Consider the following 22,463-nt stretch of genomic DNA (forward strand, 5'->3'; position numbering starts at 1 on the left):
AAGAGTTTATAATCTAATTTGGACAGACAGACGTGACATATAGGGTTGGGGATTCAGAACCCAAGGTGAGAGGAGTTAGGAGTCAAAAGCACTCTCAAAGAGGTGGGCTTTTAACTGGGCCTTGAACACCACCAGAGACGGAGCCCGCTGTAGGGATTCGGATGGCTTGTTCCAAGCACTGCACTGCAAGGCAGAAGAGATGGAGTCTGGAGTTGGCAGCCAAAGAGAAGAGCACAGAAAGGAGGGACTTGCCAGCTGAGCGGAGCTCACACGGGGGATCATAGGGGAGACCAAACCAGAACCCTCATAAACTATTTGAACCCAACTGATATACCGAGTTGTCTGAGCTGAAATCTCTCTTCAGACTCTAGGGTGAAAGGAATCTGAATTTTGCTTAGCTTAGATCAATTGTTTTGGGAGTTCAGGGAAATTAAGAAGTTAAATAAAAAGGGTCCCGTTTAATAAATGCTGCCAAACTAGATAAAATACTTTCCAATATATTCATTTAATGAATTAAAAAATATATTTCTATACATTGTATGCTATCACTGCTGCACTTTCTGAGCCCCAAACCACAGTTTTCACAGAGGAAGAACTCTTGGCCAGTTCAGGTGACTGATACATGCAGTGTGCTCTCTCGCCAGCTTTAGTCACTGTGTAGTTTGTAATCTCTGATCAGCTCCATTACTCTCTGGCCAGCTCTGATGGCACGAGTGTGTGCTCTCTAGCCTGCTCGAGGCCCAAACATACATATGCTGGCCATGTCTGTGCTCTCGATGCAGCTCTGATGGCTGAAGGATGGGATCTTTGGCTAGTTCCGACTCTATCACCAGAAAATGAGTGCTCTTCAATCTGCTCCAAGTCTGCACATGCGTGGCTGCTGACAGGAGGAGGTACACTCTCTTTCCAGTTTCATACACTTTCTGGCCAGCTGTTGTTGTCAAACTGTGTTTGGGTACAGTTCAAATAGTTTGCGTGCACATCCAGAGCTTTATGTTCAATTATAGATTAATTTCCAGGCTGAATTATTGGCTGGACAGTAACAAGAGTGCACCGTCACTCTCCCCAACAGACTGCTTGACATCCCTTTGCATCTCAGATTTCCAACTGGTTAAAGGCTGGACTGGACAAAGGGAGCCTCTGGAATGACATGTTTGCCAATACCTTCGAGCAGGTCATTCCACTGATGAAATTCCTCTTTCAGATCTACATGGGGACAAAAACTGAGCAGGTTAGGAGATGACAGCTCAACCAACATATTCTACCATGGAAGAAAAGTGCAAGAGATGTATTATGATTGCAGTGTCCTATCCCTCGATACCACTTGGGCTCCAATCACACTCATGATCGAGCAGATTACAAAAGAGATATCCTGCTATCTTAACTCGGGTAAACCGTAAGATACACTCACGCACTTTGTTATTAAGTGGGTTAGTGAAGTATCACAAATATAAAATTTACCACTGAAAACTTGGTTGTTTCGTATGGGTCCAAATTCAATAAACCCACTAACGCCTTCATCTTTCCAAAATTTCAGAAATAATTTGTTTAGTCGTTCCTCAAACCTCCCCTACAAGTATGTTTAAGAACTAATATTCTATTAGGTTTATGAATTTCATATTCTTCAGAAATTGAACTAACTGTTTTCTTCTGGCTCTTTAAGCCGTGCAAATCTACTCACAGTTGATCACTCTGTACCCTAACGATTTGCTCTTCTGGACTGCCTGACTCATTTTCAGCTTTCTGTGGGTTTAAAGACTGCTTCCGAACCTTTTTGGACTACTCTGACGCCCGGAGCTCGCAGTCATTTGCTGAATGTTTAACTTTTTCTGTTACTGACACACTGGAATGGGGATTGAGGATTGACTTAGGTTGGTTTTGTGTGACTTTTGAGAGGGGGGTGGATGGGTGGGTTTCAGTATACCCTGGTGAAATATGATAAGAATATTGGTACTTATTTTTGTGCTTTGTACACTGTGGTATTCTGTATTTGTTTGGTTCTTTTTGAAATTTAATAAAATATACTATTAAAAAAAAAAAAAAGACTGCTTCCACTTACCAAGATGTTTCTGAAGGAATGCCAGTGATGCTTGGTTGTTGACCTCCAGGCCCACAAACGGGTCTATGGTGCCCCTTGATTCAAAGACCTTGCTTAGCAGAGCTCCCACCAAGAAGGTGAAATCAGTTTGACTCTGGTGCACAGAGCCTCTAGAAACAAAAACAAGAGAGCCAAGCAGTTTGTAAACTAGGAAGAGGAGCACTGCAATAAAGTTTACACATTTAGAAGAGAGCATTGTAATTACCATTGAAGTCAACAAGCATTTCAAAGGCTTGTCAAGGATTATAAATTAATATTAATCCATTGAACAGAGATCACGTACAACTTGGTTGCCGATGCGTATTTCTACACGGATTGAAAAGAAACACTAGTCTTTGGATTGCTTAGATAATTCCCTAAACTATTAAGTATAACGCTTGTTTCACAATGTTGAATGCTTTAGACATTGGGGTTATCTTCTGCTGGACAGAAAACTGTGTTTACTACATCTCTGTTAGAGCACATTAGCTTTCTGGGTCTTGCAAGTCCCTTTTTGGTAATGATGGCAGGAGCCTTTCTGAATAAGGCTGCTTGGCTGGTGGGGGCCATTCAGAGAGACACTGGACTGTTGGATATTAGGGAAAGGTCTTTGCTGCGGTACTGACTGATTCAGTGGTGGTGTAGTGAGGGCAGGCCATGAGACAGTCCACCCCGGGCGCCGTCTTGGTGAAGGCGTAGGCACCCTTCCTCTGCCCCGCCCCCCCCTACTGCCACACATGCACGTTGCTTCCATTCTCCCGAACCTCTGTAACGTTCGTGACGTGAGCAGCAACCCCCAAGCTGCTGTTGCGCCATCAGCTCTTCCTTTGACATTACTTCCTGGGCCCGCGCCTAGGAAGTGAAGTCAGAGGAACAGCCGACATTGGTGTTACAGCAGCTTGGGGGAAGGGAAGGAAAGCGATGCGGGTGGGAAAGGAGAGTGTGGAGGTGAGAGCGTGGGGGAGGGGCACCACCCACCCTCGCTATGCCACTGCTCCTGTGTGAATGAGCGACGAGCTAGATCTGTGTTCTTCATTGCAAGGATCAATAGCCATTCAATATAAAATAGCTATTCAAGACTTGTGTGGATGGGATTAGACAGAGTCTACGAGGACAGAGACAGGGCGGGGACGGAGACAGGGCAGGGATGGGGATAGAGTCCGCAGGGATGGGGCGGAGACAGGGACAAATTTTTTTCCCATATCATTCTCTAGTAAGCAGCAAAAATCTTAAAATCTACAAGTTCTGAGTTACATACAAAACCGACTTAAGAACAGCTTTAAAAACATAACTTATTCTTAACTTGGGGGCTCCCTGTAAGTTAGGTCATCTGCAGGGTGATGTCATGTGGGAGTGTCAGAAAGGCTTTGCTGTGGGCACCGTCATGATGTGGTGACTGGCAGTGAGGTAGTAAATGACTGGAATCTTAATGGATGACATCATGCATGACTCCTAATTGCCATGAACCTAGGTGGCCTGACAGAATACATATTTTGGAAGAGCAAATCTTTTTAGATACAGACCAGGAATGGCGAGTCTGTGTTAACAAGCATGGAAACTTCATTGAGATGAAACAGATGCAGGGTTCCTTATTAACAGATACACATCAGAGATCAAGGCTGGAGAATCTAGATTTAAACAGAGGCATTTGGCTTGTAGGGAGAAAAGAGAGACCTGGAGAGAAGCTTACTTACAGAATAGTGATTATTTTGGTCTGGCTGTTTCTGGAGCTCAGGCGCTTCATTTTGGTCACACTGGCAAGAGTCTGGAATTTCTCCGTGTTAATAAATAACACAGGTTTCCGGATTTTACAATAGAGATCATCCCTCACCGGAAACATCCAAGCATCAAGAGCTACTGCGCACCTAGTATGAGAAAGAACCATTCAGCATAGGAGTGCTTCCAAACCTGTGGGTCGTGACATAGCTGTGTGCCCTGGAAGATTCAAAATATGATGTCCTGTTAACAGAATCCCCCCAAAATATACGCTGGGAAAAGTAAACTTATCCCATTAGGGTGACTCAAAAAATAGGCAATAAACCAATCAAATTAGAAAGATCACCCAACATATACTCTCATTTCCCTTTCACAGAAAATGCTCAGAACCTTTTCGGTAAAGAGACCACAAACGGGGTCATGCCCCTAAATGAACTCCTCTCGTTCAATCACAGCACTTGAAGTAACCTCAATCTTGAAAAACGCAATCCATCAATATTCTGTAGACATTGTATTTCATGCACTTAACTGAAAATGGTCCAAAGATGATTTGTGGGTTCCGACGCATCTCCGGAGATGGAACATTAGATCACTTGGCTACTAAAGCATTTTGTTGAAGTGGGTTCTCTGAGGAAGCCGGTCTGGCAAAACGTGTCAGAACCCGCAAGTCTTCTTTCAACCATTTTCAGTAAAGTGCTTGAGATACTATATCTACAAAATATTGATGGATTGAGTTTTTCAAGACTGAGGAAATTTCAAGTGTTGTGATTGAATGAGAGAGGCGCATTTCTTGGTGTGACCTCGTTTGTGGTCTCTTTACCAAAAAGGTTCTGAGCACTTTCAGTGAAAGGGAAATAAGAGTATATGTTGTGATTGGTTTACTGCTAACAGAATCACCAAATACTGGACCCCGAAGCCTATTTGTTGATACCTTCCACACAGAAAGTCAGTCATCCTTGAGCAGCTGGACTTTTCTTAATTCTTGATGTAACCAAATGAAAGAATTGAAAATCTATGATATGATGTGATCTCCTAGTGCAGTGGAGTTTATCATTTTCTTATTGCTTTTGAGAGTATTGGGAGCAAAAGCTTTGACATGAATCTGGTGAAAAAACTATGCTAAAAATGCCATCTTTATAGAAATATGATGGCAGATAAAGGCCAAATGGCCCATCCAGTCTGCCCATCTGCAGAATCCCCTAACTTCTTCTCTCCCTAAGAGATCTCATGTTCCTGTCCTTTGCTTTCATTAATTCAGACACATTCTTTCTCCCCACCACCTCTACCAGGAGACTATTCTATGCATCTACCACCGTTTCTGTAAAGAAGTATTTCCTTATATTACTCCTGAGCCTTTTCCCTCTTAAATTCATCCTTTGCAGGTCCGCTGAAACATATCAGCAATAAATCACAAACTCCCAAGATGCAGCTGAAATATTAACCCCTGCTGCAGCTGTTGTGGCGAAACGGGGAATTTCCCTGTCAGTACTGGATATCTGGGTTCTTAGAGCATGGTGGATCTGGAAAGGAAGAATTGCTGTTGACAGAGTGTCTTTTGATTTTTTTGTGCTTGGAGCTATTTATATTTTCAGTGCTGGATATTGATGTGTTTGAGTTTTCTCCTAAATGTCAGCCTGATTTTCAGTTAGGCGTGATGGGAGTGTGTGGTGGTGGTTGTAGAGCTACAACCTTGGCTCCCTGAGGTTGTGGATTCGAATCCTGCACTGTTCCTTGTGACCCTGGGCAAGTCACTTAATCCCCATTGCCCCAGATACATTAGATAGAGTGGGAGCCCGCCGGGACAGTTAGGGAAAAATGCTTGAGTACCTGAATAATTTGTAATCCGCATAGAATTGTAGGATATGCAAAATATAATTTTATTTATTTATTTTTTTTTTTAAAGGAGTGGAGTTTTTTTAGACCCATGAAGCTTAGCTGAGGTCTTTTTCTCCACTTTTGTTCTTTTTCTGTTTGTGGCACTCGGGCTATGTGTTTTTTGTAGCCTGTTTGGTGCTTTGGTAATATTGCTGGCTAAGGAGAAGTATGGCTGCTTAAGTCTCGAGCTCCGGAGGGGCTCGATATCGTCAGTATAATCTAACCTCTCTACAGCCTAGTGGGAGTTTGGTAACAGCTGCATACTACCTGTGAATGGATGGCGAGCAGGAAAAAGCTCGCGAAATTCCAATACTCGAGCGCAGTGAATGTGAAAACGAGGTCGCATGCTCTGGAGTCACCATCGGCCTCTGTTAAGATGGCGCAGCAACCTGGGCCTAAATCAGCGGAATCCACACAGGCTGGCGCCGAATCGGGAGAAAGTTTACTGGAAGGGACTTTGGAGAGATGGTTTCGAGAACTCAAAGAAGAAATGGTGGGGCTACGCTCGGATGTTCGAGTGGCTCTGGCGGAGATACGCTCCGAAGTGAGCGAGCTGGGTACTCGAGTGACGGAGACTGAGAGCCGATTGACTCACGTGGAATCCACGGTACAGGGCTGCTCCACAGACTTGCATGGGGCGGTATCCCAGCTTGAAGTCCTGCAGAACCAAGTGGAGGACTTAGAGAACCGATCGCGGCGCCATAATTTGCGCTTTAAAGGGTTTCCGGATACAGAACAATATAAGGATGCAAAATCAGTGATCCAGGATTTTTGTACAGACCTGCTGCGAGAAGAAGATCAGGCCGACAGGAGTCTTATAGTTTTGCAACGGGCCCATCGGAGTCTAGGACCAGCTCGAGGCACGGCCAATAGAGACATTATAGCTTGCTTTGGAGACTTCCCGATCAAAGAACGGATCCTCCAGGCTGCACGGCGTCATCCTACCTTCACGTGGCAAGGAGTAGAGGTGGGGGTATACCAGGACTTAGCGGCAGTGACCCTCCAAAAGCGGCGTGCCTTTAAAGAAGTTACTCAACTTATGCGAGCTGAGGGGTACCGATATCGCTGGCTCTTCCCATTTGGACTGCTGATCACAGTGAATGGGAAACATCGCCGGGTGGATTCATTGGCAGATGCATGGATCGCATTGAAGGATTTGGGGTGCAGATTACCAGTGGTAGACCGCAATCGGAGCTCGACAGAGACGGAGGATGGAAGACCGTGCAGGGACATGGGGGCTCTTGCTGAGATTCCTCAGCCCTCCACATCAGGCACCTGAATTGCTGACCCATACCCGGAATTGATGGTTCTGGGGCTGATTACGTTTGATATCTCTCTATGAGATAGAAAGACTGTGGGCTTGTTGTTGTAGAATTATCTGGGGCAGGAGGTTGTAAGTGTCTGCTTTGCCCTCCTGTTGAGACCTTGTTGAATGGTTCTTATTTACTTTTCTAGTTTTAACACCTGGATTGCATGTTTGCTTGTGAAAAGGAGAATGATGGGGGTGGGTGGGTGTGGAGGGTGGATCTTTTGTTTGTTTGAAGGATTCTTTAGTAGTTTAGGTATCACTGTAACATGCCTCGCACTGATTCCATTATTTGGGAGTAGGTTTTTCACTAGTCTACCTAGTATTGTGCTGTTTCATTTTAAGGGTCACCTGCATATGCTCTTCTTTCCTTGTGATTTGGGATTATGTTTTAGCCAAGTTTTCTTATTGTGCTATTATTGAGAGAGTATGTAGGTTTGCTGAATGTAGAGTTATGAAGGGGGGGGGGGGGAAGGTTGAATGTATAAACGGCTTGTGAGACTGTAGAGACTATGTAAGCAATCTAAATGAGCCTCTTTGAAATGACGTACATTTCTAGTAATGGCTGATTCCAATTTGGGTAAATCAGCTAATTGGAGGGGGGAGGGGGGTGGGAGGGGAATGGCTAGACGGAGGGAGCAGACCAGGCAGCAGGTAAGGGATAAGGAACCGGAGATTCTCATTGGATCCTGGAATGTCAATGGGCTGAATAGTCCTGGTAAAAGGAGCATGGTGTTTCGGGAGTTAACACGTATGAACTGGGATATCTGTCTGTTACAAGAGACACATTTGAGACCCCGTGATGTTGGTCTGCTTCAAAGACCACAATTTGACTTAATCTGGACGCATCAAAGTGAGAATGCTACTAAAAGGGCAGGTGGGCTGGCCATTCTGGTGAGAAAAGGGTTGGGCCTTCAAGTGGATAACATATATCGGGACAAAGGAGGGCGTTGCTTAGCTCTGCAGGGAGTGCTGCAGGGCCAACAGGTGACAATTATTAATATTTACGGGCCATGCTCAGCTCAAGTGGCTTTTTTTAAGGGCCTTCAATCTAACTTGAGATCTTTCGTTAGAGGGGCTATCTACTTGGGGGGTGACTTTAATGTTCCGCCAGATCCAGTGTTGGACCATTCGGGCGGGGGGCGTAAATCCCTGAAAAGTCCAGCTAGGGCACTAGGCAAATTGATGACTTCATTGGGTTTAGTGGATTGTTGGCGCTTTCTACATGGATCACAGAAATCGTATACATTTTATTCTCATGCTCAAAATACCTATACTAGACTGGATGGGTTGTGGACTCATCGCAATCAGATGGGAGGGATCTCCCGAGCTGAGATAGAGCCGATGCATATTTCTGACCATGCACCTGTCTGGGTGGCCTGCACTGGGATGCTGGATCGGGGGGGGGCGCAGATACTGGAGGCTTAATGAGTCTCTTTTAGGCTCTCCAGTGGTGCACGCAGCGGTGGAACACACGATAACAGACTATTTAACACAGAATGATAATGGGGAAGTTACTGATGCTGTATTGTGGGACGCCTTAAAAGCAGTGGTGCGTGGGGAACTTATCAAATGGGGGGCCAGATTCAAACGATACAGAACCCAGAGATTCCTCCAGTTGCGCCAGAGGTTGTCTCTACTGGAGAGGACCCATCAGGGATCCCGGGATACACAGGTATTGATCCAGTTACAGAGGGTGAGAGATGAATTATACCAACTTCAGGTGGATGAAATTGATAGGATGCGAGCACGTTTCCGACTTCAAATTTACGAACATAGTAATAAGGCGGGAGCTCAATTGGCTAGATATATTAAAATAAGGCAGAATAGAGCAACTATAACACGGATACGGGGGGTACAGAGGGGGGATATACAGGTGGTGGACTCGGAGATTAGACGGGAGTTCTTGGCGTTTTATTCTGAACTGTATAGTAAACCGGATCTGGTAGATCAGGAAGTTCAGGCTGCTTTTCTGGACTCCATTCCTTTGCCGCGACTATCAGCGGCGGACCAAGCGTATTTACAAGAACCAGTTACAGTGGCGGAAATTTTGGGAGTAATTAAGAAGTTGAAGAATGGGAAATCACCGGGACTAGATGGGTATACTGGGTGTTTTTATAAACAATTTTCAGGACAGTTGGGGCCACTTCTGGCGCGAGTGGCGAATGGGATCCCACAGGGATCCAGTCTTCCGAATACTATGGGGGAGGCTGGGGTTACTTTGCTTTTAAAGCCAGGGAGAGACTCTTTGTTATGTGGGTCCTACAGACCTATTTCACTGCTGAATCTAGATGCTAAAATCTTAGCCAAAGTGCTTGCTTTGCGCCTGGGTAAAGTACTGCCATCAATAATTCACCAGGATCAGGCAGGATTTATACAGCGTAGACAGGTGAGCGATAATATTAGGCGGACCCTTAATCTGCTATGGGGAGCGGGCCTTCAGTCAGATAAATCGGTATTGATGTCAGTAGACGCGGACAAGGCTTTTGACAGGGTGCTATGGGAATTTCTTTGGGATGTGATGGACCGCATGGGGTTGGGCCACACCTTTATTACATGGATTAGGGCTCTTTATAAGGACCCGCGGGCTTGTCTACGTATTAATCAATCTTATACTGATTTTTTTTCTATTGGTCGAGGGACTAGACAAGGGTGCCCGCTTTCACCTTTATTGTTTGCTCTTTCTATTGAACCTTTAGCGTTGAGCATTCGGAATCATCCAGACTTACGTGGATTTGAGATGAATGGAGTTGAACACAGGGTGGCGCTGTTTGCTGACGATATTTTACTCTATGTGGGAAGGCCGGAGGTTTCCGTTCCACACCTGGTGCAACTCTTTGGGTCGTATGGGGGAGTCTCTGGGTTCCAAATCAATCTGGATAAAACGGAAGTTTTGAATTTGACTCTCACGCCCACGGAAGTGGAGAACATTCGGGGTGGTTTTCCTTTTAGATGGGTAACTTCTGGACTTAAATATTTAGGCATCTATATACCCAAAGATATAACCCTACTTTACGAGAAGAACTACCAACCCCTTTACCGTCGAATAAGAGCTGACTTGCAAAGGTGGCATGGCCTTTGGTTAAGTTGGTGGGGCAGGATTGCTTTAGTTAAAATGAATGTGCTTCCAAGGTTGCTGTTCCTGTTCCAGACATTACCAGTGCGGGTTCCAGCTCGGGAGCTCCGGGGGTTAGGGAAGGAACTGCGCAGTTTTATTTGGCAACGAAAGTCTCCTAGGATATCCCAAACGGTGCTTTGGGCGGCTAGAACTGAGGGTGGGAGGGGACTCCCGAATCTGGAATGGTATTATCAATCAGCTCAGATGAAAATGATCCTCGAGTGGGACTTGGGAGAATATAAAAACGGGGTTATGCTCGAACAGACCTCAGGGGGCGGATTGAGGTTGAAACATAGACTTTGGGTCTCTGGGTCCCCTAGCTCGTGGATCCAAGGTATACCTAATCCATTTGTACAACACTTGGCTAAGGTGTGGAGTCAAGCTCGGGCTCGGTTGGGTAAAGGTACATTGATTTCTTCTTTGGCTCCGATACAATTTGAACCTAAATTTCAGGCTGGGAGAGATAATAGGGTTTTTCATAGATGGGCCCAGAGTGGATTGAGGGTGTTTCGGGATTTGTTGGGAACTACCGGGATATTGCCCTTTGCCATGCTCCAGCAGAAATATAACTTACCGGACCGGGACTATTTGGCCTATTTTCAGATCCGACACTTCATGCAGGCTCAGGGTTGGGGAAGGCCTTTGAGCATTGAGCAGGAATCTCTTGAGAATCTCTGGTTGCTGCTTCGGCAGGTGCCCCGACCCCTTTCAGTGTTGTACCAATATTGGAGAGGTCACTTAACTGTACAATTTTCCTTTCAGAAACACTGGGAGCGAGATCTAGGGTTTTTCTTCACTACTGCACAGTGGGAAGCTATCTGTAGGGAGGTATCCTGGGCTTCTACTTGTGCTCTGGTCCAAGAAAATGCTTACAAAGTACTGACAAGATGGTACTATACTCCAGTGAGGTTACACAAAATGTTTCCCGGGGTTAATGCTACTTGTTGGAGATGTGGGATCCACGAGGGTTCCTTCCTACACATATGGTGGGATTGTGTGGTTCTTGGTCCATTTTGGACAGAGGTGGCAAGTACTTTGACCTCCCTGCTTGGAGATCTGGTAGAGGTGTCTCCTCAGTCGTGTCTTCTGGGGCTCTTTAATGAAAGAGAATACCCTTGGCAGACTAAACTACGTCGTTGGGGTCTGGCTACTGCCAAATGCCTCATAGCTAACCACTGGAAAAACACTGCTGCACCCTTATTATCAGATTGGAAGACTAGAATTTTGTCCATTGGGAGGATGGAGATGGCAGTGGCTACTCGTCGCCATAAGTTCCTGACACGATCTGTAACTTGGATCAAAATTAGAGACCTGTTGGATTCTTTATAGAGTATCCTCGGTCACTTCTGCCTGGTCTGCTCATTGGATGATGGGAGGGGTTCTGAGGGGGGGTCTACTAGGGGTAGGATGATGGGGAAGTGTGTGTTGCGGGGGGGGGGGTTAGGGTGGAAGGGGGGATTGGGGCGCATTTAGTGTGGAGCAAGAGCATTTTTCTGTGATGAGCCTTGTTAATAGTTGTTGACTTTGTTAATGCAGTGACTGAAGAATGCTGTATACTGATAGTTGTATAATTTGAAAAATTGAAATAAATATTTAAATATTAAAAAAAAATATTGCTGGCTAACTGGTAGAATCTCGGGAACCAATAACCTTAAAATAACTAAATGTGTATAGCTAACTGAGTGGGTGTTTTACATCACACCCCATTCTAACCCACGAAGGGTCATTTTTAACTCCACAGACATGTATTATACTGAAGTATCCGCAGACCTGAAAGCAACATTTCCACAAAAAAACTCCCTGTGAAGCTTGCCTCTGAAAATTCGGGGCTGGCTGGTGCCACAGGTACGTACTTCGGTAGAATACCTGTCTTACAATTAGGAGAAAAATGGGAAAATCCAGGAAGATCTGCAAGTTGCTATTGTGTTGCATGTCTTGCATAAGGAACAAAGCCCAAACCGCAGCTTCGATACTCACTTAAACAGGTCATCTTTTATCAGAGCCAGCAGGGCTGTCGCACCACCAAAAGAGTGGCCCATTATGGCAACTTTATCCAGATCAATGCTGTTCTGTGAAGATGATGAAAAGTTTGAAGAGCTGATCTTTGAAGCTTTATTTACAGACTCTCTCTTCATACAGAGAATGAATGCCCCATCCGGTCAGCTCTCTCACCTCCACACAAAACCACGGGGAAGTTATCAGTTTCACAAGATGGAAGAACATCTTGAGATGTTCAATATAATGACGGTCGTATTTCTCCTCTCTGCACAGGCTAAGACCAAGTTAAACTGCAGGTTTATCCAACTTATTGCCTGCAGGCCAGAACCCTGTCTGACAACTGATACTTCCTGACCTCAGAATCTTCCCCACTGCGGCTCGGCTCTCTGAAAGCTTGGGCTGCATAGCGCCAGGAGTTTGAATTGGTCTTGTGGTTTCAAGTTTTGTGAGACTTGAAACCGCAAGACCAATCTTACAGGGAGCTAAGTCGCAGTGCCAGACGTTTGGTCTGGTGTCATGGTTTTAAGTCTCGCAAGACTTGAAACCGCGAGACCAACCTGAACTTCCAGCATGGCTCAAGCTTGCAGGGAGCCAAGTCACGGCAGAGAAGCAGAAATCCTTTTGCTGAAGCCAGGTGAGGGGAAAAACTGGATGGAAGCTGAAGGAGTACATGGCAGAAAAAGAAAGGGACTGGGTGAAGGCTACGAGGTGGACATGAGAGAAAAATTGGGTGAAGGCTGTGGGGGTGTACAGGGGACAAAGAAAAAGGTTGGGTGAAGGCTCTGAGAGAGAGAGTGCGAGTATGTGCACACAGATGTGTCTTAGCATTCCAAATGTTACAAAATATAAAATGTGGCTTCAGGGAAAAAAAACCCAGGTTGAACAAGCCTGACCTAAGTAGTTTGACCTTGCTAGCACTCTTCCAGGCTGTGACATGACCAGACTCTACTCCCCCCCCCCCCCCCCCCGATGCTGTAAAACAAGGCACTTTTAGGTGCCAAAGTAAGAACTGGGGACTTAGATTTTTTAATGTAAAATTAGTTCTTCCTGATAGTTCTTACTTTGGCACCTAAAAGTGCCTTGTTTTACAGCATCGGGGGGGGGGGGGGAGGGAGTAGAGTCTGGTCATGTCACAGCCTGGAAAAGTGCTAGCAAGGTCAAACTGCTTAGATCAGACTTGTTCAACCTGGGTTTTTTTTCCCTGAAGCCACATTTTATATTTGATTTGTTATTAGGGCCTTATGGACATGCTCCACCGTGGCCTGAGAGTTCTCAGGCCAAAGTGGAGCATGACCATAAGGCCCTAATAACAAATCAACCCTTTCCTGATGAGAGCTGAGGGAAACAACATAGATCAACCTTCAGTACAATGAGAGTCATTATTTCTCACTAATTGCCTTATCACTGCTCTCTCTATTAGATAGATTAAAATACCTTCAGTGCAGAAAGCTCAAAGCCCGAGTGTAAGATGTTTGTCACCGTTTTGCCACTGTCGATGTCCCTCATGAGGCCCAGGACTCGAACACATTCATTGGCCCTCTGATGAACCTGCAACGAGGTGGCAGCTTGATTTTACCTCTGGGTAACCCAGGTAAACAAAGAGTTTACTACCAGAGAATCCTCTTACCAGCAACATAAGAACAGCATTATAAAAGAAGACACAGGCTTGACATTTAAAGGGCTCGAGCTTCCTGACTTCTCAGCTGAATTTAGGTGCCTTCTGACTGGAAAGAGATCCCTAAATTCAAACTGAGCCATTTCAAAATTGGAGGCACTTATAGATCAGCTGGCCATCAAATTTCTACCTCAATCTGCGCTGAGCTTCCCGACCTAATCTTCAATGGCCAAACTCTGTATATGTCACCTAAAGTTGTATGTGTATATCGGTGCACAGACGATGTATGCGCACAACTTAATTTAAAAAAAAAAATCTTTATTCATTTTTACAACTTACAAGTGTATCCGGAAATAACATTTGAACTTAAAAACATCACTTGATTTTCCATTACAGACATCTTAAATATATAAAATTTATCCCTCCCTTCCCATCCCTCCCATTTCATATGCATTCACTTATATTATACAATATATTCTTCCTATTAATTCAAGTATTTAATAAAGAATAAGAAAGCCTTCCCTCCCTATCCCTTCATTTTCAATTGTATTATTAAGGGAAAAATGATATCTACTCATTACAATACTCTGTCAATGGCCTCCAAACATCCTGAAATTTACTAAACTTAATTGACAGACCTGATTGGCGCCAATAATGGGCAATCAACACCTCATAAATGATGTTAATTGAATTAAAGGTTATGCGCACAACTTGGTAGGCACATAGCACAAAGTATTTAAAAGGGGCGTGGTTTTGAGGTACCGGGATTTTTGGGCCAAAAAATTGGCCCAAAAATGAGGGTCCTGGTTTATATTTGTGCCAACGCCCCTCCCAGAATTTTTTAGGCCATTGTCGTTGCTGCCGCCAGGCTCTACCCCCCTCCTCCTCCCTCTGCTGAGAATTCACGGGAGTTAGTAAGGAAGCTGCTCGGCGCCTAGAAGCAGCGCCAAATCATGCTGCTGCTCGTGCCGCTCAGTTGAACAAACTGGATCTGTGAAGCCGGTTAGCAGCGGGGCAGGAGTTCGGAAAACTTGCTCCTGCCCACTGCACCTCCACCAGGGATTGGCAGAGGACCCGCCGCACCTCCACCAGGGATCGGCAGAGGTATGAGAATAGGGCAGGGAGAGAGGGCAGAGCCTGGGAGGGAGGGGACAGAGTCTGTCAGGGGAAGGAAGGGTTCTGGGTATAGTGTCTGACAGGGAAGGGAGGGAATGGTGCTGGGTGCAGTGCCTGAAAGGGGAGGGAAGGAAGAGTGCTGGGTGCAGAGCCTGACCGGGGCGGTGGGGGGGAGAGGGAGGAAGGGAGGGAAGAAAGGCTGCTGGGTGCAGTTCCTGACAGTGGAGAGAAGGGCTTGGCAGGGAGAGGGCAGGGCACTTGAATATTCTTATATTCTAGACAACCATTTTTCCTCCTTTTTTGGAGGACAAACAGGGTCTCAACTTATATTCGAGTATATACGATATGTGCAAGTTTTTGCCTATGCGCCAATGTGCGCACCACTTAGGCAAGGCATTTAGGCCAAGTTTTCCGTGGCATAAAATCAGTGCGCCTAAAGGTTATGACGCATACCAGCGCATAAGTGTGATTCCATAAGGAGCGCATTAACTTTTATAAAACCGTGCTTAGTGCAATAGTGGTCAGTGCTAATTTTTTAGATGGCATATATAGAATATGGCCCTAAGTATTTACATTTAGAAATCAGGAAGAACTAATTTTACATTCAAAAATCTAAGTCCCCAGTTCTTACTTAGGCACCTAAAAGTAAATGCATTCACACGATAAATAAACCATCAAGCTCACTGTTACATGCAAATTTGTAAAAGCGTGCAGACGGATTTTCACTTCATTTTATGCACATAAAAAATACTACACATGCAGAATGAAATGGAAATGAGAGCATGCACTTCTATAAATGAGCAAACGGATTTGGGTTTTGTGGCTCTATCTAGGCCCTTTCCACTAGATCCTATCAAAATCATGTCTAATGGTTAGAGCAGAAGGCTGAGAACCAGGGGAACCCTGTTCAAATCCCACTTAATCCGCCACTAGCTCAGCCCTTCAGACAAATCTTACTTATATTTTGGCTCCCTTCAGACAAAATTGAAGAGTCTACATTTTGAGCTGGAAATACATTTTAGTTTGGGAATTTAAATTTATACTTACAAATGTAGGCCTACCATTCATTTGCCTATTTTACAAACCTAGTGCTGAAAAAAATCAGTGACCTCTATGAGTGTCAAAAGCAGCGCAGCTCCCTGCGCTAATAACCGCTAAGGTAAGAAGATCCAAACGGTAGCAAAGCTTTGGTTGCTTTGTTGCTCGAGTTAGGATAACTACTGCACAAAAAATAAAACCAAAATTACTTGCCGTTAGTTTTCAAGGACCAATCGCGTCAAAGAATGATGCTTATCCGGTCGGTTGTATCCTTACGCACACAGACGCTCATAATATTGACAGACTTTTGTATATGTCATCTATTCTAGTGTATACTTAGGAAGGGAATCTTTTAAAATAAAGTAAAATTCTGGAATCTCTGATGGCACACCCGGAATCTCTTCGGGACACACAGTTTGAGAGACACCGCTCTAAGCCCTAGTAAATTTTCATAGAGGCCAAAGTCCTTTGAATATCGGGCCCTCTGGAGACAGGAAAATACCCGCTGTATCTGAATGTAACTCACTTTGAGCTACAGCTAAAAAAAGGCATGAGCTAAACCAAAAATCCCTTCCCCATGCTGCTGTAGACCGCTGTCTCTGCCACGCCCACTGGCTTTTGTCTGATGTCTTCCCAACTCCACAGTACCTGGGAATTTCGTAGGTGAAACTCCTTCTGTCCTGCTTGCATCTTTTGGAAAGCAATCCACTCCTTCTCAAGGGGAGCTTGAGGACAGTCACTCCCAAGCGATTCTGCCTTATAAAAATACGTAGCAGAGGCTGAACGGTCTCTAGAGGAAGGAGATGATGACTTAGAGTAGAGTTTGAAGGAAGAGTTATTAAAAACAAAGGCGCAAAGAGTAATAAATGCACATCCACTCAGCAATGAGCTAACAACTGGAAAGGGGAATAGAGAGCCAGGAACAGACTACTGACCCTCCCAGATAACTTACCTCGACTACGGCATTAATGGTCTTGCAGTCTTTATTTGTATACCGCCATGATGTTCACAGTGGTTTACATAAGTAATTATGAAATTTACATAAAACCTTATTCAAAAGTTCATCTTCCCAGGTCCCTTTTCTCTTTTCGAAAAGCTCAAGGAGGAACACAAGTCTCTGGAGATCCAAAGTATTGTTTATTCAAATAATCAGGTAAAAACAACTTTAGAATTCATCATATCAGGTACAAAATATACATCACTGATGTTTGATGCTCACAATGTGAGAAACAGTCCGTGTTTCAACTAAACTTAACCTTCCTCAGAGGCCCTATGAAGGATGAAACAAACTGCGTGGTACCTAGTGCCTCAAATGGAACTTTGAGGGAAGTCCTTTTTAGAATGAACCTTGTGATCTCTGGTCCTTTTTCTTATTTTTGTGTTTGCCCTTTTCTCTTTTCACACTTTTGGAATGAACAACTTCTACAAGGTCCATATGGTATTCTAAGGGCTGGACCAACCATTAGACAACACTAGGTAGTTGCCTAGGGCAGCAGCTTCTGGGGGCAACAAAGAGCAGCTGCTGTCAAAGCAAAACAATAGGTCTTGAGAGCGACACTAACTCAACGAACCACAAATTCAACTTTTTCCTTAATCGGTGGCATGGAATGTTGCTACTCTTTGAGATTCTAGAATCTTGTTATTATCCCAGGACAAGCAGGCAGCATATTCTTGACTGATGGGTGACGGCACCGACGGAGCCCCGGTACGGACAATTTTAGAGTGATTGCACTCTAAGAACTTTAGAAAGTTCTAGCTAGGCCGCACCGCGCGTGCGCGAGTGCCTTCCCGCCCGACAGAGGCGCGCGGTCCCCAGTTTTCTTAATTCCGCGGAGCTAAGAAGACGCGTGTTTCCAACGGCTGTTGGAAGTTTTTTTCTATTTCACTTGCCTTCCCGCTCGCGCGTAATTTTCTCTTCATATTTTATTTCTTTCCTTCTTTTTTACCTTTTGTGTAAAAAAAAAAAAAAAAAAATTCTTATTTTTCATTTTTTTTTGTCGAATCTGACCCGGCGGGGCCTGTTGGCACCATCGAAGCCTCGGGCTTCGATTTTGCTACAGCAGTATTTCCCTTCATGCCCCCGTCACCGGGTTTCAAAAAGTGTCAGCGGTGTGCACGCCCTATCTCCCTTTCCGACCCACACAAGTGGTGCCTCCAGTGTCTGGGTCCGGACCATAGGGCTGATACCTGCACCCGCTGTAGTTCTTTACAAAAAAGAACTTTAAAAAATAGACAAATTCAGCAGCGGATCCTTTTTGGTACCGCTATGGAAGTTGCACCGGTATCGACGTTGACGACTTCCTCCAAATCGACTCCGACTACCTCGGCACCGCCAGATCCATCGTCGGTGTCGACTCCTGTAGGTAAGCCGGCTAAGAAGCCTTCCCCTACTGTTCTAGGCCAGCCAGTCGAGCATGCAGTGAGCCAAGTCCTGCAGACTGAGCGCCGGCCCCGTAAACGCTCCGCTCCCATTGAAGTCTCGGCCTCTTCATCGGCATCGACTTCACCCGAGCGTCGAGCGGCACCGAAGGTACCGAGCAAGAAAAAACCGGTACCGGTGCCATCGGGACCAACGTTGGATGAGCGCATTGCCTCTATCCTCCAGGTCCAGCTTACGCAGCAACTCCAACAGTTGCTCCCGGCTCTATTGTCTCCGAACCTTCCAGTGTCGGTACCGACTGAGCCTTCGGTGCCGTCTGTCGAACAGCCTCTGTTATTGGCATCGACTGTTTCGGCACCACAAAAATCTTTGTCCATGCCTGTTCTGTCAGCAGAACCAAAACGGCGTGCTACTCCTACGGGGTCGGAACCGGTACTGTTCTCTGAACCCCGTACCGTACTACATTCCCCTGGTACCGTCTCCACTCGGTCTGGTAAATCGGTACGCAAGACTAAACATACTGATACATCGACTCCACTTTCCCAGGGCCGTTTACAATCGGTATGGGACCCTGACTTGTGGGACGATTCGGATGATCCCCTCGGTACCGAGGAGGATTACACATCTGATGAGGAGGAACCATCGGTGCAGGATACTACTGCTAAGCCAGAGCACTCCTCCTTCACAAAATTTTTAAAGGAGATGTCAGACACCCTGTCTATTCCTTTAGAGTCTGACTCTAAAAAATCCAAGGCATTTTTGGATGCCTTGGATTTTGACCAACCTCCTAAAGAGTTTTTAAAGTTACCCCTCCATGACATCTTGAGGGAAACTTTTTATAAGAATCTTGAAACTCCTTTGACAATCCCAGGAGCCCCAAGAAAACTAGAATCTCTATATAAAGTGATTCCAATCCCTGGATTTGACAAACCCCAACTTCCCCATGAATCCCTGTTGGTAGAGTCAACCCTAAAGAAGACTGCAGGAGCCAGTATGTATGCCTCTGTCCCTCCTGGTAGGGAAGGAAAGGCCATGGACAAATTTGGAAAGCGTCTTTACCAAAATGCCATGCTGGCCAACCGTTCAAGTAATTACGCTTTCCACTTCTCGTTTTACCTGAAGCACCTCATTCAACAGGTGACCTCTTTTCAAAAGTATATTCCGGACCGTAAACTTCCTGCTTTTCAGCAATGTACCTCTAGTCTTCTGCAACTCAGGAAGTTTATGGTCCGTTCTATTTATGATACTTTTGAACTGACATCTCGAGCTACTGCTATCTCTGTAGCAATGAGAAGGTTGGCATGGCTACGGGCCTCAGAACTGGACGTAAACCATCAGGACCGGCTTGCCAATGCTCCTTGCCTAGGGGATGAGCTGTTTGGGGAGTCCATGGATACCACCACACAAAAGCTCTCCGCCCATGAAACTAGGTGGGACACCTTGTTGAAAAACAAGAAGAAACCTCCTCCTCCTCGTCCATTCAGGCAACAACCTTCATATCAAAGGAGGTTTTCTGCTCGACCGGCTCAGCCTCATCCTCCTCAACCTCGCAGACAGCGTCAGCAGCTACAACAGGCTCGTCAACAACAGCAGCCTGCTGTCAAACCGGCTACTCAACCTAAGTCGACGCAGCCCTTTTGACTCCTTTCTCCAGGACATTGCCAGTCTTCCTCCCTCGTGTCCTCTACCTCAGCCCATAGGAGGTCGACTACAAGTTTTTCTATCTCGATGGGAAGCAATCACCTCCGACCAGTGGGTACTTGCTATCATCGCCCACGGCTACTCCCTAAATTTTCAGACTCCTCCACCTGTAAGTCTGCCAAAAGAGTCTGCTTCCACCAAGGCTCAGGCCCTCCTCCTCGCTCAGGAGGTTCACTCCCTCCTTCTTCTCAATGCCATCGAACCAGTTCCTCTGGACCAGCAAGGCCTGGGATTTTACTCCCGGTACTTTCTTGTACCCAAAAAGACCGGAGATCTCAGACCAATATTAAGAACATAAGAACTGCCTTCTCCGGATCAGACCTTCGGTCCATCAAGTCCGGCGATCCGCACACGCGGAGGCCCTGCCAGGTGTACACCTGGCGTAATTTATAGTCCATCAAATCCTTATATGCCTCTCTTAAGGAGATATGCATCTAGTTTGCTCTTGAAGCCTAGGATGGTCGATTCTGTCATAATCTCCTCTGGGAGGGCATTCCAGGTGTCAACCACTCTCTGAGTAAAGCAGAACTTCCTGACATTAGTCCTGAACCTGTCCCCCCTCAGCTTCATTACATGTCCTCTAGTCCGTGTCAAATTGGACAATGTAAATAATCTTCTCTGCTCTATTTTGTCGATTCCTTTCAGTATTTTGAAGGTCTCGATCATATCCCCACGCAGTCTCCTTTTCTCAAGGGAGAACAATCCTAGTGTTATAAGTCTGTCCTCGTATTCCAGTTTCTCCATACCCTTCACCAGTTTTGTTGCTCGTCTCTGCACCCTCTCCAGGAGCTTTATATCCTTCTTTAGGTAGGGGGACCAATGTTGGACACAGTATTCCAAGTGTGGTCTGACCATTGCCCTATAAAGCGGCATTATAACTTTCTCTGATCTACTCGAGATTCCTTTCTTTATCATGCCCAACATTCTATTTGCCTTCTTTGCCGCTGCCGCGCATTGTGCCGACGGCTTCAGGGTCCTATCTATCAGTACACCCAGGTCCTTTTCTTGTTCACTCTTCCCCAGAGTTGCACCTGACATTGTATACTCGTATTCCTTATTTTTATTGCCTAAATGCATTACCTTGCATTTCTCCACATTGAACTTCATCTGCCATTTCTCCGCCCATGTTTCTAACCGACACAAGTCGCTCTGGAGTTTCTCTCTATCCTCCTGCGATCTGATTGCCCGGCATAGTTTTGTATCGTCTGCAAACTTGATGATCTCACTGGATGTTCCTTCCTCCAGGTCATTGATATAAATATTGAAAAGGATCGGCCCAAGTACCGAGCCCTGGGGTACACCACTAGTCACTTTCTCCCAGTCGGAGAACTTCCCATTTATGCCCACTCTCTGCTTTCGGTTTTCCAGCCATTTGCCTATCCATCTTTGTATATCCCCCTCTATGCCATGACTTTGTAGTTTCCTGAGAAGTCTTTCGTGTGGAACTTTGTCGAACGCTTTCTGGAAGTCCAAGTATATTATGTCCACCGGCTTCCCACTATCAATTTGCTCGTTCACGGTCTCGAAAAATTGGAGTAAATTAGTCAAACATGATTTCCCTTTCCTGAATCCATGTTGACTGGGTTTCATCAAGTCGTATGCGTCCAAGTGCCGGACTATGCTATCCTTGATCAGTGCTTCAACCATCTTGCCAGGGACAGACGTAAGACTAACAGGTCTATAGTTGCCCGGTTCCCCTCTCGATCCTTTTTTGAAAATTGGGGTGACGTTCGCTATCCTCCAGTCGTCCGGTATCTGTCCAGTTCTGATTGTCAGGTTTGCAAGTTTTTGCAATAACTCTCCGATTTCAAACTTCAATTCCTTTAAGACTCTCGGATGAATCCCATCCGGTCCAGGGGATTTGTCACTTTTAAGTTTGTCGATCTGATAGTATATCTGGTCTAAGTCCACCTCAACTGTGGTGAGGCTGTCTTCTATTTCTCCTGCAAACACTTTCTCCGCTTCAGGTATTGTTGAGGTGTCCTCCTTCGTAAAGACGGACGCAAAGAAGGAATTTAGTTTGTCTGCGATTTGTTTATCTTCCTTGATGTACCCTTTTCTTCCCTGGTCGTCCAGGGGTCCCACTGCCTCTTTTGCAGGTTTTTTCCCTTTCACGTATCTAAAGAAGGGCTTGAAGTTTTTGGCCTCCTGGGCTATTTTTTCCTCATATTCCTGTTTTGCATCCCTCACCGCCTTGTGACATTTCTTCTGATCATCTTTATGTTTGTTCCAGGCTTCGGTTGTCTTTATGCATTTCCATTTTTTGAAAGAGTCCTTCTTTTCTTTTATGGCTTCCTTCACCTGTATGGTAAGCCATGCCGGTTCTCTTTTGCTCTTTGTTCTCCGATCTTTGGAAATCCTCGGAATGTAGAGATCTTGTGCTTCTGTGATAGTTTTTTTCAGTAGGGTCCATGCCTGATCAACCGTTTCAAGTTTGTCCACCATCTTCTCGAGTCGTTTTTCTACCATGGCTCTCATGCTATCGTATTTACCCTTTTTAAAGTTCAAGGTGGTGGTTAAGGT

The 22,463-nt window shown here is 45.4% G+C and overlaps 1 protein-coding gene across 1 annotated transcript in view; it reads right to left on the reverse strand.

The window, feature by feature from the left end:
• Window positions 1-486: 486 nt before the first annotated feature.
• The window catches only part of PAFAH2 (platelet activating factor acetylhydrolase 2), a 55,036-nt gene continuing 33,059 nt past the window's right edge, over window positions 487-22,463 (reverse strand). The window contains exons 6-11 of the mRNA XM_033955631.1: window positions 16,508-16,649; window positions 13,525-13,638; window positions 12,070-12,161; window positions 3,772-3,942; window positions 2,060-2,208; window positions 487-1,206 (exon numbers count right to left, since the gene is read on the reverse strand). Coding sequence (XP_033811522.1) covers window positions 1,112-1,206; window positions 2,060-2,208; window positions 3,772-3,942; window positions 12,070-12,161; window positions 13,525-13,638; window positions 16,508-16,649 — 763 coding nt within the window. The 3' untranslated portion in view covers window positions 487-1,111. The remainder of the gene's footprint in view (window positions 1,207-2,059; window positions 2,209-3,771; window positions 3,943-12,069; window positions 12,162-13,524; window positions 13,639-16,507; window positions 16,650-22,463) is intronic.

This window comes from Geotrypetes seraphini, chromosome 8 (assembly GCF_902459505.1).
Source record: "Geotrypetes seraphini chromosome 8, aGeoSer1.1, whole genome shotgun sequence".
NCBI classification, from domain to species: domain Eukaryota; kingdom Metazoa; phylum Chordata; class Amphibia; order Gymnophiona; family Dermophiidae; genus Geotrypetes; species Geotrypetes seraphini.